The sequence below is a fragment of the Xiphophorus maculatus genome, chromosome 22 (genome assembly GCF_002775205.1).
Source record: "Xiphophorus maculatus strain JP 163 A chromosome 22, X_maculatus-5.0-male, whole genome shotgun sequence".
Classification (NCBI taxonomy): domain Eukaryota; kingdom Metazoa; phylum Chordata; class Actinopteri; order Cyprinodontiformes; family Poeciliidae; genus Xiphophorus; species Xiphophorus maculatus.
The window spans coordinates 20,863,954-20,876,407 of NC_036464.1; the positions used below are offsets into that span (position 1 = coordinate 20,863,954).

The following is a 12,454-nucleotide window of genomic DNA, read 5'->3' on the forward strand; positions in this document are numbered from 1 at the left end:
GTTTGAGACCCCTGCTATAGTATGTTCAAGAGTAACACTATTGAAAAAGCGTTCTCATGCCAGCCTTGTGCCAATGTGATCACTTTTTAAATTCAATCATCAGATCGTAGATGTTCACTCATGGATGAAGTTGGAAGAAGAAGGATTGGCCAGAACCATGAGCCTTTCATAAGCCGGTAGCGATTCAGTTTCGAAGCTGCCGGACAGACCAGAGAACCCCAAATAAATGATCAGAGTGAATTGTAAATGTCTGACAGTGGAGTCTGTTTGGGAGATCTTCCACTCACACATGAAATCTGGAGGCCATTGACAGGATGCCGAGATTTGTTGCGACATTATGAAGGCTTTGGGGATTGTGGTCGATATTTCTCTTTGAGATCTCCTGGAGGCCTGAGACCCCACCTGCAGAGTTTGAGTCATGGTTTCAGTGTTTAGGTAAAGAGACTGAGTGTGTTCCATCTATCAAGAGTCCAAGCCTCTCTGGGAAAGTGTAATTTAGGGAGACTTGCACTAATTGGTGAGCACTGAGTGAAACCTTTAGCTTCATGGACTTGCTGAGAAGATTGTGGTAGTTTAGCTGTCCAGATCACATGTGGTGTGGCCTGGGGAATTTTATGGTGAGTGTTGTAGGTGTATCAGGAGCCAGGAAAACTTTCTATCCTTCTTCTCAACACAAAGTTGAGCAGATTCTGCTAGAGGACTGCCTCTTGTCACAATCCTGTTTGATGGATGAATAGAAATGAAGTCAAGTGATAATTTTTTGGAGTGGAGGGTTGTCTGGTTTGAGAGCTCGGTATCTTGCCTTTGCTTTTTGTTCTGTTGTCATCCTCGTGCCACTTAATCAGCTAACTAGGAAACGCAAAAATAAAAGCTCTCAATTTAGCGGTCCGTCTACATTTCGACCCTTACGTTTGGTCATGAGCTATGGATCGATGTCTGTGACAATGAGTTCCTGAGATTCCTCCAAAGATTGGGTGAGGAGGTCCACCATGTGGGTCAAACCTGGGAATGACGCTCCTTCTCCGATGCATCAAAGGAAGTACTTTGAGGCGGTTCGGGCATCTGATCATGACGCCTCCTGGGTTGCTCTCTCTAAAGCGTCTCCTGGCAGATCCCGCTGAGAGGAGACCCTAAAGGCAGACCCAGAACTCCCTCAGAAAGATGACCTATCTCATCTTTTTTCAGGTGAAGGATTTGGAAGTGTGGCTGTGTTCTTAAGCCTCTCACCTTCTTTCAGTCTTTGGGTGGTCCCACTAACACAGTCCCAGTAATTCCTGATGTGGGCAGTTGTGTTAAAACTCTTAAAGGGGCACGGGGAGGGGGGGGATACACATTTTCCAACTTCACAAAAACTGAAGAAATCCAGGTTGCATAAGGGTGTGCATCTCTCTGCATAAGTGTGTGCAATGTGTGCTAAGTGCTGCATTAGCAAATGGCATTATCATTATTTTAATGTCATGGTCATTACAGGTAATAGTCAGGTACAACACCCATAGAGAGAGGGGGTGCAAGCAGCTAAAAGAGGATATTTTACAGCGGACTGGCACATTTGCGTGACAGACAGAAGCAGAATGTCTGAGTCCGCAGTAAATTGTATGTGAGGTTTTGATATTACAGGTTCTTTTCCCCCCATTTATCACAGCAGAACTCCAAGCCGAAGCCGCACGCGTGCGCAAGAGCTGGAGGTTGTTTTTCTGTGTGGTCCCCCAATTTTTTTCCGCATGTAAATGCAAGCGAGCGATTTGTGCGATGATTGCGCTGCCGGCAGCCGGAGAGCGACGGCTGTCGAATTAACGCGCGAGTCGTTGTGACGATCACCTTCGAAAAGGTCAACAGCAGCAAATTGCACTCCAATTAATTACAGCTTCTACCAGTTACAGTGGATCTACTGCTGAGAAGAGAGGAGGAAGGAAGGAAGGAAAATTTGACTCGGCTGCCAGTTTTGTGCCATTTTCTTGTGATTTTCTTTCCATCTTCGGTGAAATCGTGTTGCTAGAAAGTTAAACGGAGTCTCGAGACAGATCTAACATGTAGGATGAAATTTGAACTGCACACCTTTCCAAGTTCCTTATTGTACATGTTGGGCAACACAATTATTTTTCTAATAAACACGGCTAAAGATTCAATTGCAGATTTAAATAAAAATGAGGTGGTTCTGTTGTCCATGCTACAGACAAATAAACATTTAAATGTGCATGAAGACACAATATAGGCAACAAAACAATCTGCTCACCGGGAGTAAGCATTGGGAAACACACAAATTGCTGGAGTGTCGTCTGTCTCCTCACTTTTATGGCTGGCAGACACGGGGAGACCTGGAGAGAGGGGGATTCCTGCATTGGACATGTGGATGGCAAGGAATCTTTGGCCGGGACGCTTGGAATGTCTGCCTTCTCCAGACTCTGTGTGTGCGTTGAGATAAAGCTCTGCTTCTGTGTCTGCATCATTGTGAAATAGTCCATGTGTGCATGCGTTTTTTTTTGTGACAAATTGCTGGCTTTGCTGCGTTTTAGCTTCGCTCAAGCTGACTGGGTCGGCTTCCTGGCATGCAGACGTCTGTCTGATCACGTGTGTCAGTGGTACTGTAGAGAAGATTTTTAAAAAAAAGAAGATGAAATTAAGCGGTGTCACTTTTCTAAATCACAAATGCTTGCATTCTTATTAGATGTATATTTGAGTCTGTGACAGACGGACGACCTGTGCCAGATTCACCCTACCTTTCAGCGATTGGCCACTACTTCCACCAAAATCTGTCATGTACACTGTGCTGTTAATGAATATTTATAATATTTACAACTTTCGAATGAATCCTGTCACTCTCATGGTGCAATACAAGATGCATTCATTCACAAATCACACAAAATAAACTCTTCCCTTCTCATCTCAGACTCTGACATTAATTCGGATCATCCGTCTGTGGTGATTACACATCAAAACATGAAGGAGAGCACCGTTAAGAAAACAATGAGTAACACTTATATTGATAAACATGCAGTGAGTTTAACCATGGAAATTACACACTGTGGAGAAGAAACCTAATTCCCCACAAAGATATTTGTAAAATAAATAAATTCTGCCTGATTTCTTTTTTTCTTTTTGCATAAAAATCAATCTTTTTTGTAGTAAAACAGTTCCTCTCGAAAAATTCTTTTATGCGGCAAGATTGGCCTTTTGCCCCCTGAGGGGTTTGAAAGTGTGAGCCGTTTTGCTTTCTGCAAACACACCGCTTGCAGAAAGCAGTGTCTGCCTGACCTAAATTTCTTTTTTTTTATTGGTATAGGCCTATATTAGTATTTAGAGTGGTTTGTTTTAATTAGCTGTAAGTGGAAAATCACCATAATTAACACAAGTAACGGCCTTGAAACATCCATCTGTGTGTAATTAACTTATCTAATGTGCTTCATTTGGTGATAAAGTTCCAGAAATGGGCTTTCCAATAATATTACAGTTTATTGAACGGGTCTGTACAGTTTGATCTCCAGCCAAGCTTGGTTTTGCAACATTTTCTGGACACGTAGAGAAATTATAATGAGAGAATGTTGCAGGCTAAGTTAATCTCACGCTGTACAACACAGATGCTCTGTCTGCACTAATGAAGATTCACTCTGTGTGGCATGCTAACGTGGCTGCTTCTGATTAGTCGGCCAATAATTATTTGACCACTAGAGCAAATCCAGTCCTCACGAGATAATATTTTGCAACGTTTTGATGCAACACACCTGAATCTAAAGATTATTTGGTTACCAGGCCTCTCAGGAGCTGAATTACATGCTGTTGAGCAAATTGGGTCATTTGATTTTGGCCTGTTGGATCAGGAACTGTTAGCTATTAACTGACTTTTTATCCAACATGATGAGTTAAACATGAAAAAAAAGAGGAGAGTTATATTATGCCATAAAGTAGCTTACTTTATCCAGAATACCATGTTGTTAAAAGTCAAAGGTTTTGACACAGATTGTGCAGGTTTGACTGCCAGCTCAGACTTTTACTGCATCTCTTTTGTCAACTTTTCTGTGGCGCTATCAAATAAATGCAACTGGTGAGAAAACAAATCTTTTGAAAGACATCACACTGGTGATACAAGACATTTAGAAACAATTACTACTTGGGGTGCTGTGGTGGCGCAGGGGTTAAGCACAACCCACATAAGGAGGCCATAGTCCTTGACGTGGCCGTCGCAGGTTTGATTCCTGGCCTGGTGACCTTTGTCCTTTGTCGTACATCTCTCATTACCTACTTTCCTGTCTGAGCACTTTCAAATAAAGGCCATTTCTTTTTTTTTTCATTTCAAAAAAAGAAATGATTACCACTTCCACATTTATATATGTAAATATTTCCTTAAATCAAATACCTCTTCAATTTATTCAGACTTTATTTGGTCACAGTTTCAAACTTGTCGTCGATCTGAGGAATGAGGCTTTACGGATCGCATTCGTTTCCACAGTCTCACCCTCACATCCTTTACAAATATGTAGGCCTACGTGTCAGCAGACAGATATAGAAGCAATACTTAAACACGGTCTCACACAGCCGCGCTCTGACCTTCGACCTCCAGTCAGGTTAAACGGGAGTTCACTGGGCTGTTCTGGATGGGAGGGGTCACGGCCAGACAATGGGGCCCCGACTGTCTGGGTGCATCGTGGGTGACCTGGAAGCCCTCTGAGGGGGAAGACGACTTAATTCGGGAGCGTGACCCTGACATTCAAACTGTGTGTTATAGACGGCTTCATCTTGTTTTCTCTACTAAAAAATCTTCCATATTGGAAGTATCGTCGTGAAAAAATTGAAAAATTTGAACTTCATAAAACCTCCTGTGATGAGCCTAGCTTCATAATTAACATCTATTGACTGACGCACTGCTGTCTTTGAAATAATTTCGTAGTATTTTTGCGACGAATGTCATCACTTGCCTAATCTATGTTGGAGGTTTTGGTAGACTTTTAATTTCTTGTATGTTTTTTTTTTTGTTAGTTATATATTTTATGTGAAATTACAATTTTGAATGAATCTAGATTCACTTTATTTCCTAGCTAATGATTTCTATCCCTATTATAGTTGCATTTCTTATCACAGCATCACCGTTTGTGTCATGGCGGCAGCTTTTTCATTCTTCTGGTAAACTGTTGCCCCCTGAATAACACTCTGACCTTCCCTTGGCCTGTGTGTATGTGTGTGTGTGTGTGTGTGTGTGTGTGTGTGTGTGTGTGCGTGTGTGTGTGTGTGTGTGTGTGTGTGCGTGTGTGTGTGTGTGTTTCTCAGCTGTTACCTCCACCCAACGAGCTCACTTCCTTGTTTTCCTTGCCACTCACTTTTCCTGTGAATTGATATGTTTGGCAAAATAACCCAAACAGAAACCTCTCACCTCTACAGTCAAATAAACTTCTGTCAGCCCTTAAAAGAACAATACATTTTCCTCATATACATTCACATCCTGTATTTTCTTTTGGTTCCAATATGGAACACATAAATTAGTCTGTCAAGCTGCATTAATTGTAGTTTTGACAGACTAAAGCACCTTAATAAACACAATTCTGTGGAAGCTTTGGCAGAACAGAGGCGTTCTGGTTTGGGCACTTTTCGTGCGTGACGGAGCTCAGAGGATTTTCTAAGAGGAAAGATGGAGACCATAACGGGAGGGACGGAGTCCAGATTGCCACGCCACTATCCAGGTGGACGGATGTGCGGGATTATGTCAAATGTGCACCGGATTGTTGCATTTTAGTCAAATTACTCCCTCCTTATCTGTGACCGGAGGCACACACACACACACACACACACACACACGCACACACAGAGAGACTTTATATCAGTTGCATAATGGCTTAAATTTGTCATTGTGGGTAGGCAGTTACTCTGTTTATAATTATTGTGATTTTTGTTACGCTGCATCCTGTCAGCGGTTCCCAGTCTGTATCAACACTGTGAGGATTCTTCTGTTTAAAGGAGGAAACTCGAGTTTTTGTAATGTAAAGCAGAAATGCTTGTTTTACTTATAAATACTAGAATAATGATGCTCTACTTCTGTATTAATACGAATGAATTCTTTTGTTTCCAAGAGATCAGGGCTATAAATTTGACTTCTCCCGCAACGCTGTTATTGTTTGCTGCTGAAATGTGTTTCTTTCAACTTTTTACTGAGACAGTTTAATCCTCGCCTCTTAATCTGCGTACTGCTTTCATATTTTCCAAGGTGCCGTTGTAGCATTTTGACGGTGCAACAACAAAATGTATATACAGTACAGACCAAAAGTTTGGACGCACCTTTTAATTCAATGAGTTTCCTTTATTTCCATGACTATTGACATTGTAGATTCACACTGAAGGCATCAAAACTATGAATAACACATGTGGAAATATGCACTAAACAAAAAAGTATAAAACAACTGAAAATACCCCTTATATTCTAGTTTCTTCAAAGTAGCAACCTTTTGCTGTAATTACTGCTTTGCACACACTCTGCATTTTCTTGATGAGCTTCAAGAGGTCGTCACCTGAAATGGTTTTCACTTCATAGGTCAACCTGCCCTGTCAGGTTAATAAGTGGGATTTCCTGCCTTATAAATAGTCATGAAAATAAAGAAAACCCATTGAATTAGAAGGTGTGTCCAAACTTTTGGTCTGTACTGAATATACAGTACATATATATATATATATATGTCGACGATGGTTTCTGTGCATGCTGGATGTTTTTTTGACCTTCTTTATTCCTCTTAGCGCCTCAACACCGGGCTGAGCTGGCTGCTCGTTGAAAACGGGCCGAGAGCATCTTACTCATGCAAATTGTTTTTCTCCTCTCCCTCTCGGCGAATTTATTAGAAAACAAAGCAAAAAAATAAAAATAAATAAATAGCCTGCGGCTTTATCGGCCCTGCCATCTGCAGAACTCATTCTAACCTGAGCCTCCATCTCCCTTTCAGTTTGTTTCTCGACCAGTACAGAGCCTGTCTGGTTGATGCCATAAGGAGATTACTGCGACCCAACGTAAGTGCGTGCGCGTGTGTGTGTGTGTTCCTGTGTGTCTACTGTATATATCTGCTTATCCTCTCTTTCCTAACTCACCTCCCCCCTTTCTCTCAATCATAATTAGGCAACTCCCCCACCACCCAAACCCTACACATTAATAAACTAACAGGGTTAATATCATGTAATACTTTAATGCTTATTATGATCAACTTGAATGCGGCGCTCTGATCTCGGTCTTCCTCTTCCGTTCCCTTAATCATGAATCCAAGGCAACTTCTCCCTTTTGGCCCCGCGATAAGACCCCATGCTGTGACAGTCAAAGCAAACATGGGGGTGTTGGTGGAAGAGATAGGGTTGAGATTCAGTTCATCTGAGGGAAGACGGGGTTTGTTCAAGTGCAGAGGCCAAGCTGCCAAAGGGAGATCAGTTCAGGAAAATGCTACATAAAGCATGGAGATGTTAAGAAGAAGAAGAAGGGATAATGATACAAAGAAATTATACAGCTGCTGTAGTGGAATTTATTTATTATTAGGAAGGTTGTAAATATTTTACGTTTTATTTGTTCATACGTAATGAAATCTTACCCCTTATGCATGTTCTTGTTAGCTTTTGAGATTTTTCATAAGAAACAAGTTATTTTATTTATTTATTTAGATTGAATTAATTTCAAAGCTATATCTGGCAGGCGTATGAATACTTTCAGGCTAAACTTTAGGTCCGTTTAGCAGAAACAACCATAAACGCAAAACCGTCTGATTAGGTGTGATTCTTTGTGACAATGCAGTCAGCTGAAATAAGAAACTTTGTCAACTTGGTTTGTTTGTTGATTTGAATGTTGTTGTTTTTTTTGTCTTTACATCTTTTGAGTATAATTATAATGTAAAAACTTGATTGCAAGGACTCAGGATTATGTTTTTAAAATAAAATTAAATCCTAAACAGTTTCTCAATGAATTTTGATAACTTTAACAAGAGTTAAATTAATTGACCCCTTGGCAAAATATACCCTCCTAAAATCAAGGATTGTTCATCGCTGATTTTCTGGCCTGATGATTCTGTCTTGCTCATGAGCTGCTAGCATGCCATCATGAGTTTATTCCACATTGTACTTTGTTTCTGTAGTCGTAGAACCACATTTCTGCACGGCAGAGAGTTGGAAGTATAGAAGGATGTACTTTAAATCACCAATCCACTAAGCAGGTGTGAAACACTCATCAAAGATGGCAGCTTTTTGCACCGAGAAAAAGTCGTGTAGAGAACTACAAAAGTAGGAAATGATGAACAGATGAAATATCCAATCACTCTTCTAAAGCTTCTCAGGACACTAGCATAAAATGACTTCATCCTTCCTCTTCTTTTTTGTGTAAATACCCTTATCTATGATCCTAAAAGATCTGAATACATACTGAATTCCCATGTTTGGTCTTAAATTAACCTTTCGACTGAGGAAGTCAGCTGGCAAATCACATGTGAGAAAACGACAAAAACCCAAATAATCCAGGGAAACAGGAAACGGTGTTGAAAGGAATTTATTCCCAGACCACCAGACTTCCCAGCAAACATGTGGAAGCATTCTGCTCCCGAAACTTAACTTAATGTTTCTGTGAGCTTCCACAGCTTCTATTGAAAGGTTTTAAAGTCACATGCAAATGTTCACATGTTATTTGAGTAAGGAATCTGCTTGGTTATTGTTAACGATTCGTGTAGGCGTTAAATTTAAACTTGAATGTTGAAATGCGCCTTAGAGAAACGGTGCAGACACGAAGGTAGCGACAGAAGTAGTTTGCCTTCACGCTGCTGACGGGATAAGTGAGCTGCCGTGGTTTTAATGCTGAAAGCTGACAAATGACGGGCGCGACATCTGGCCGCTGCTGTACAGCTGTGCGTTAAGGCTCTTCATGTCTCTGTCTTTAATCCGGCGGAGATAATTCGGGGGGCTAATATGATTTGAGTGTGGGCCATCAGACTGTTGCTGCCACAACAAGCTTTGGCAAATATTTAATAATTTGCTAAGCTGATTAAACAATTAACAAAGCAATTACTTCTCCCTTCTAATGGCACTAATTTGTTGTTTCTGACAAAGGTGGTCCATCCGTTGGGCTGTATCCTCTTATTCAGCTGATTAGAGCTGGAAGGAATCTGTTTGTTTGCTTTTGTCGCTTTTAGACAGAGAACAAAAAAAAAGGAGAGAGAGAGAGAGAGAGGGAGAAAAAAAAGACAGAATCCGACTGGATATGCAGATGAATTATCATCTGTCAAAGCAAGTGATCCTGCTGTTTTCATTGCCTTTTGTGTGCTTTTAACCCGTGATGTGTGATTGTGCGTTTCTTTGTGTGTTTATTGAATGTTTGAGGTTGTGTCAGCATCCGTCGTCGCTTCATTTAATTGAGAGAGAGAGAGAGAAAAAAAAGAAAAATCAACATGAAATGAAACTGAAAGCTGAAGGATTACAAAGAAGCTTTGAACCTGTTACTAAGCTTCTGAGCGTCTGCAGGATTTCTGTGATGCACGTGTTCACGTACACTACTTTGATTCTACTTTTCCTTCTTTCATTCTTTCTTTCTTTCTCTGACTTATAGTTTTGTTTATTGTGCAACATGTATGGCTTTTAGGCATTACAAAACCCCCCAGAAATAAGCTATGATACATTGTGTGAGTTACCTTATTTTTTCAGCTCAATGTTCTAAATTGAGAAGAAAAAAAATTATGATTATAAGTTTCTTATTTTTCACACTCAGGGCATGGCGTTGGTGTTTGCTCCTGGAAGAGGTGAAACTCTAACACTGTTTTGTCGGCTGGCCCAGCAGGCCGGTCTGTGCGTCTGCCAACACCAGCAGTACGACTCTCAGGTCTGGGATGTTCATCTAAAGGTAAGAAACCAAAGAAAACTGACTGAATCAAACCCCGCCATTATCGGCATTCCTTTGCGTAAATAGCTTTAAAATAAATTCTTCTTCTATAGCTGGAGCATAAACTCAGACGGAAACATTTAGCATACTGGATTCGTCTGCTTTGCAACATAAAGAAATAATGGGATGTGACAATTATCGGCTGCTGTGACGGTTCCTGTAAAATAAATGTAGCATTTCTTTTACTTTATTAAGACGGTTTCTTTCTTCCTTGATATTGTAATACAATAATGTTGCATTATTATCTGTGTTTCCATTACAAATGTATGCAAATCTCTGTCGCTAATGTCAAAAAACACAACTTTGCAATTGCAGTGTTCCCACTAAATAGGAAATGAAATAAAAATCACTTGTGAATAATCTTGTTCACGGAGCAAGTCATTAAAAATTATGGAAATGACGGGTGTAAACAGTTACATGAAATATATTTATAACTCAGCCATGGCGCTAGCTAGCGCTCACCACATATCAGCCATCAGAGGAGACGTCTGCATTTTATTCAGGCTTTGGAGGGACAAACCCCTTATCCTGGGGAGCGTCTAAGTATGTAGGGATTTTAAAGAAGAGGTATGGACTGAACATGTTTGAACGACACAAAACGTTTTATGAACTGTGCGATGCTGTGAGAGCTCTGGTGGAGCCAGCTGTTCATCGTCCGAAAACCCCCCCGAAACAAACAAAAATGAAACCATCGTCCTCTTACCACTTCCTGTTGTCTTCTTTGTGGTTTTTGCCAGTAGTAGCATCCAGCTGTTGATCACCACAAATCTGGAACAAACTTCCAGAAAGCAGCTGAAACACTGAGTTCCTTTAAATCTAGACTAAAAACTCAGCTGTTTAGAGCAGCTTTTAAAACCTAATCATGAAGCATTACATTTTGCACATCAGATTATTGATTAATGTTGTTGGCTGTGTGTTCTATGACTTTGTAATTTTGTGTTTTTATGATGTAGAGCACTTTGAAATGCCTTGTTGCTGAAAGGTGCTATACAAATAAAATTTGATTGATTGATTCATTGAATCATGTGATGCAAAAACAGTGTTTAATTTGCAGTTTGCGAAATACATCCTTTTGGATATAACTAAAAAAAAACCCTCTTCATCCTAGAAGTTGTTTTGTTTTTTTAAAAATTGCCGTCTTTCCATTTAGCAAATTGATTTCTTAATTTCAAATTGGCAATTTTATGGTTAATGGAGCTACTGACAGTCAAGGTCAATGAAGCAATATTTCCTCCCTTCTTTCCCCTGAACAAATAGTCTGGAAGAAATTTGTTCTGGAATTATGAAATATATTCATGAACACTGTGTCCAACCCCGAGTATAACTGCAAAAGCTGGAATCTCCTTGGGCGTGCCGTGGTGGCGTGGGGGTTAGCGCGACCCATGTTTGGAGGCCTTCAGTCCTCGACGCGGCCGTCGCGGGTTCGACTCCCAGACCCGACGATATTTGCCGCATGTCTTCCCTCCTTTCCTTCCCCGTTTCCTGTCAGCCTACTGTCGTATAAGGGACACTAGAGCCCACAAAAAGATCCCCTGGAGGAGTAAAAAAAATAAAATAAAAAGCTGGAACCTCCAACCACCAAAGAATGAACATGATGTTCTACATGCATTACTCTCTTCCTCAGAAAGACAGGTCTTTCAGGTTGTGGGTCAACAGATACAGTCACTCATTTCTAAGTTGACTTTAGCTTTTGCTTTCTTCCTGTGCCTCTCGGTTCTAGATTTGGTGTGACACAGAAAACCACTTCCCTCAATCTCTCTTCAAAATGGGAGAAACAGGAGAACATATCATTGCAGCAAGGCCGGCAGGTCTGCGGTGACTTTTTGAATTTAGGAAACGTCTATGAGGACATTTCTCTTCACACAAACCTGCTGATAGATATGTAGCCAAAGTAATAGTTTAAATACATGAAACAACCGGAACCATGAAAAATAAGGCACTGGACCTGGAGTTATGTTGATAGCACCACATTCAGGAGGACGCTAAGAGAGAAATCTACCGTACTTAATGTTAGAGAACTGAAGTAAATTGGTTTTGTGCGATTATGCTTCAGCAACAGGCTTTTTGCACATCTTTACCAGAGGATCCCATAAAACATGGTGAGCACTGTTTATATTAATAAAGGAAAAACAGATGTTAGACATTTTGCTTTTAAGGTAATTATCTTCCTTATACATATTGTCCAGCTTTGCAACTTAATGTTCTTTCTGTAAAGAAACTCAAGATGTTTCCCCTCTAGGATTCTAGACTTACCAGAAACAAGAAGAAACCTCAAGATTACACCCAAAGCCAGAGAGTTTTCTTTTAATCTCCTTTAAAACCCAACCTTGATAGTAAAGGAACAAAAGCCACCGCTACTTGACAGGGGAACCAGTAACAGTTCAGGCCGAGCAAGGTGCACCTTTTTGTGACGCTTAGCCCGGAGGAAAATCAAGCTGCCTAAACTGGTCACCGTGAGAATCGAAGATGGAAGGGGAGAAAAAGAGAGCAACAAAGATAAAGGAGCTACAGAAAGCCCATGAGTAGGCCAAGTTAAAAGAAGTGGTGTCCAGCTGTTAACTCCATTACACACACTGCTACAGA

At 40.7% G+C, this 12,454-nt stretch overlaps 1 protein-coding gene across 1 annotated transcript in view; it reads left to right on the forward strand.

The window, feature by feature from the left end:
* Positions 1-12,454, forward strand: part of camkmt (calmodulin-lysine N-methyltransferase) — a 112,885-nt gene that overhangs the window by 87,978 nt on the left and 12,453 nt on the right. The window contains exons 9-10 of the mRNA XM_023327872.1: positions 6,918-6,981; positions 9,701-9,832. Coding sequence (XP_023183640.1) covers positions 6,918-6,981; positions 9,701-9,832 — 196 coding nt within the window. The remainder of the gene's footprint in view (positions 1-6,917; positions 6,982-9,700; positions 9,833-12,454) is intronic.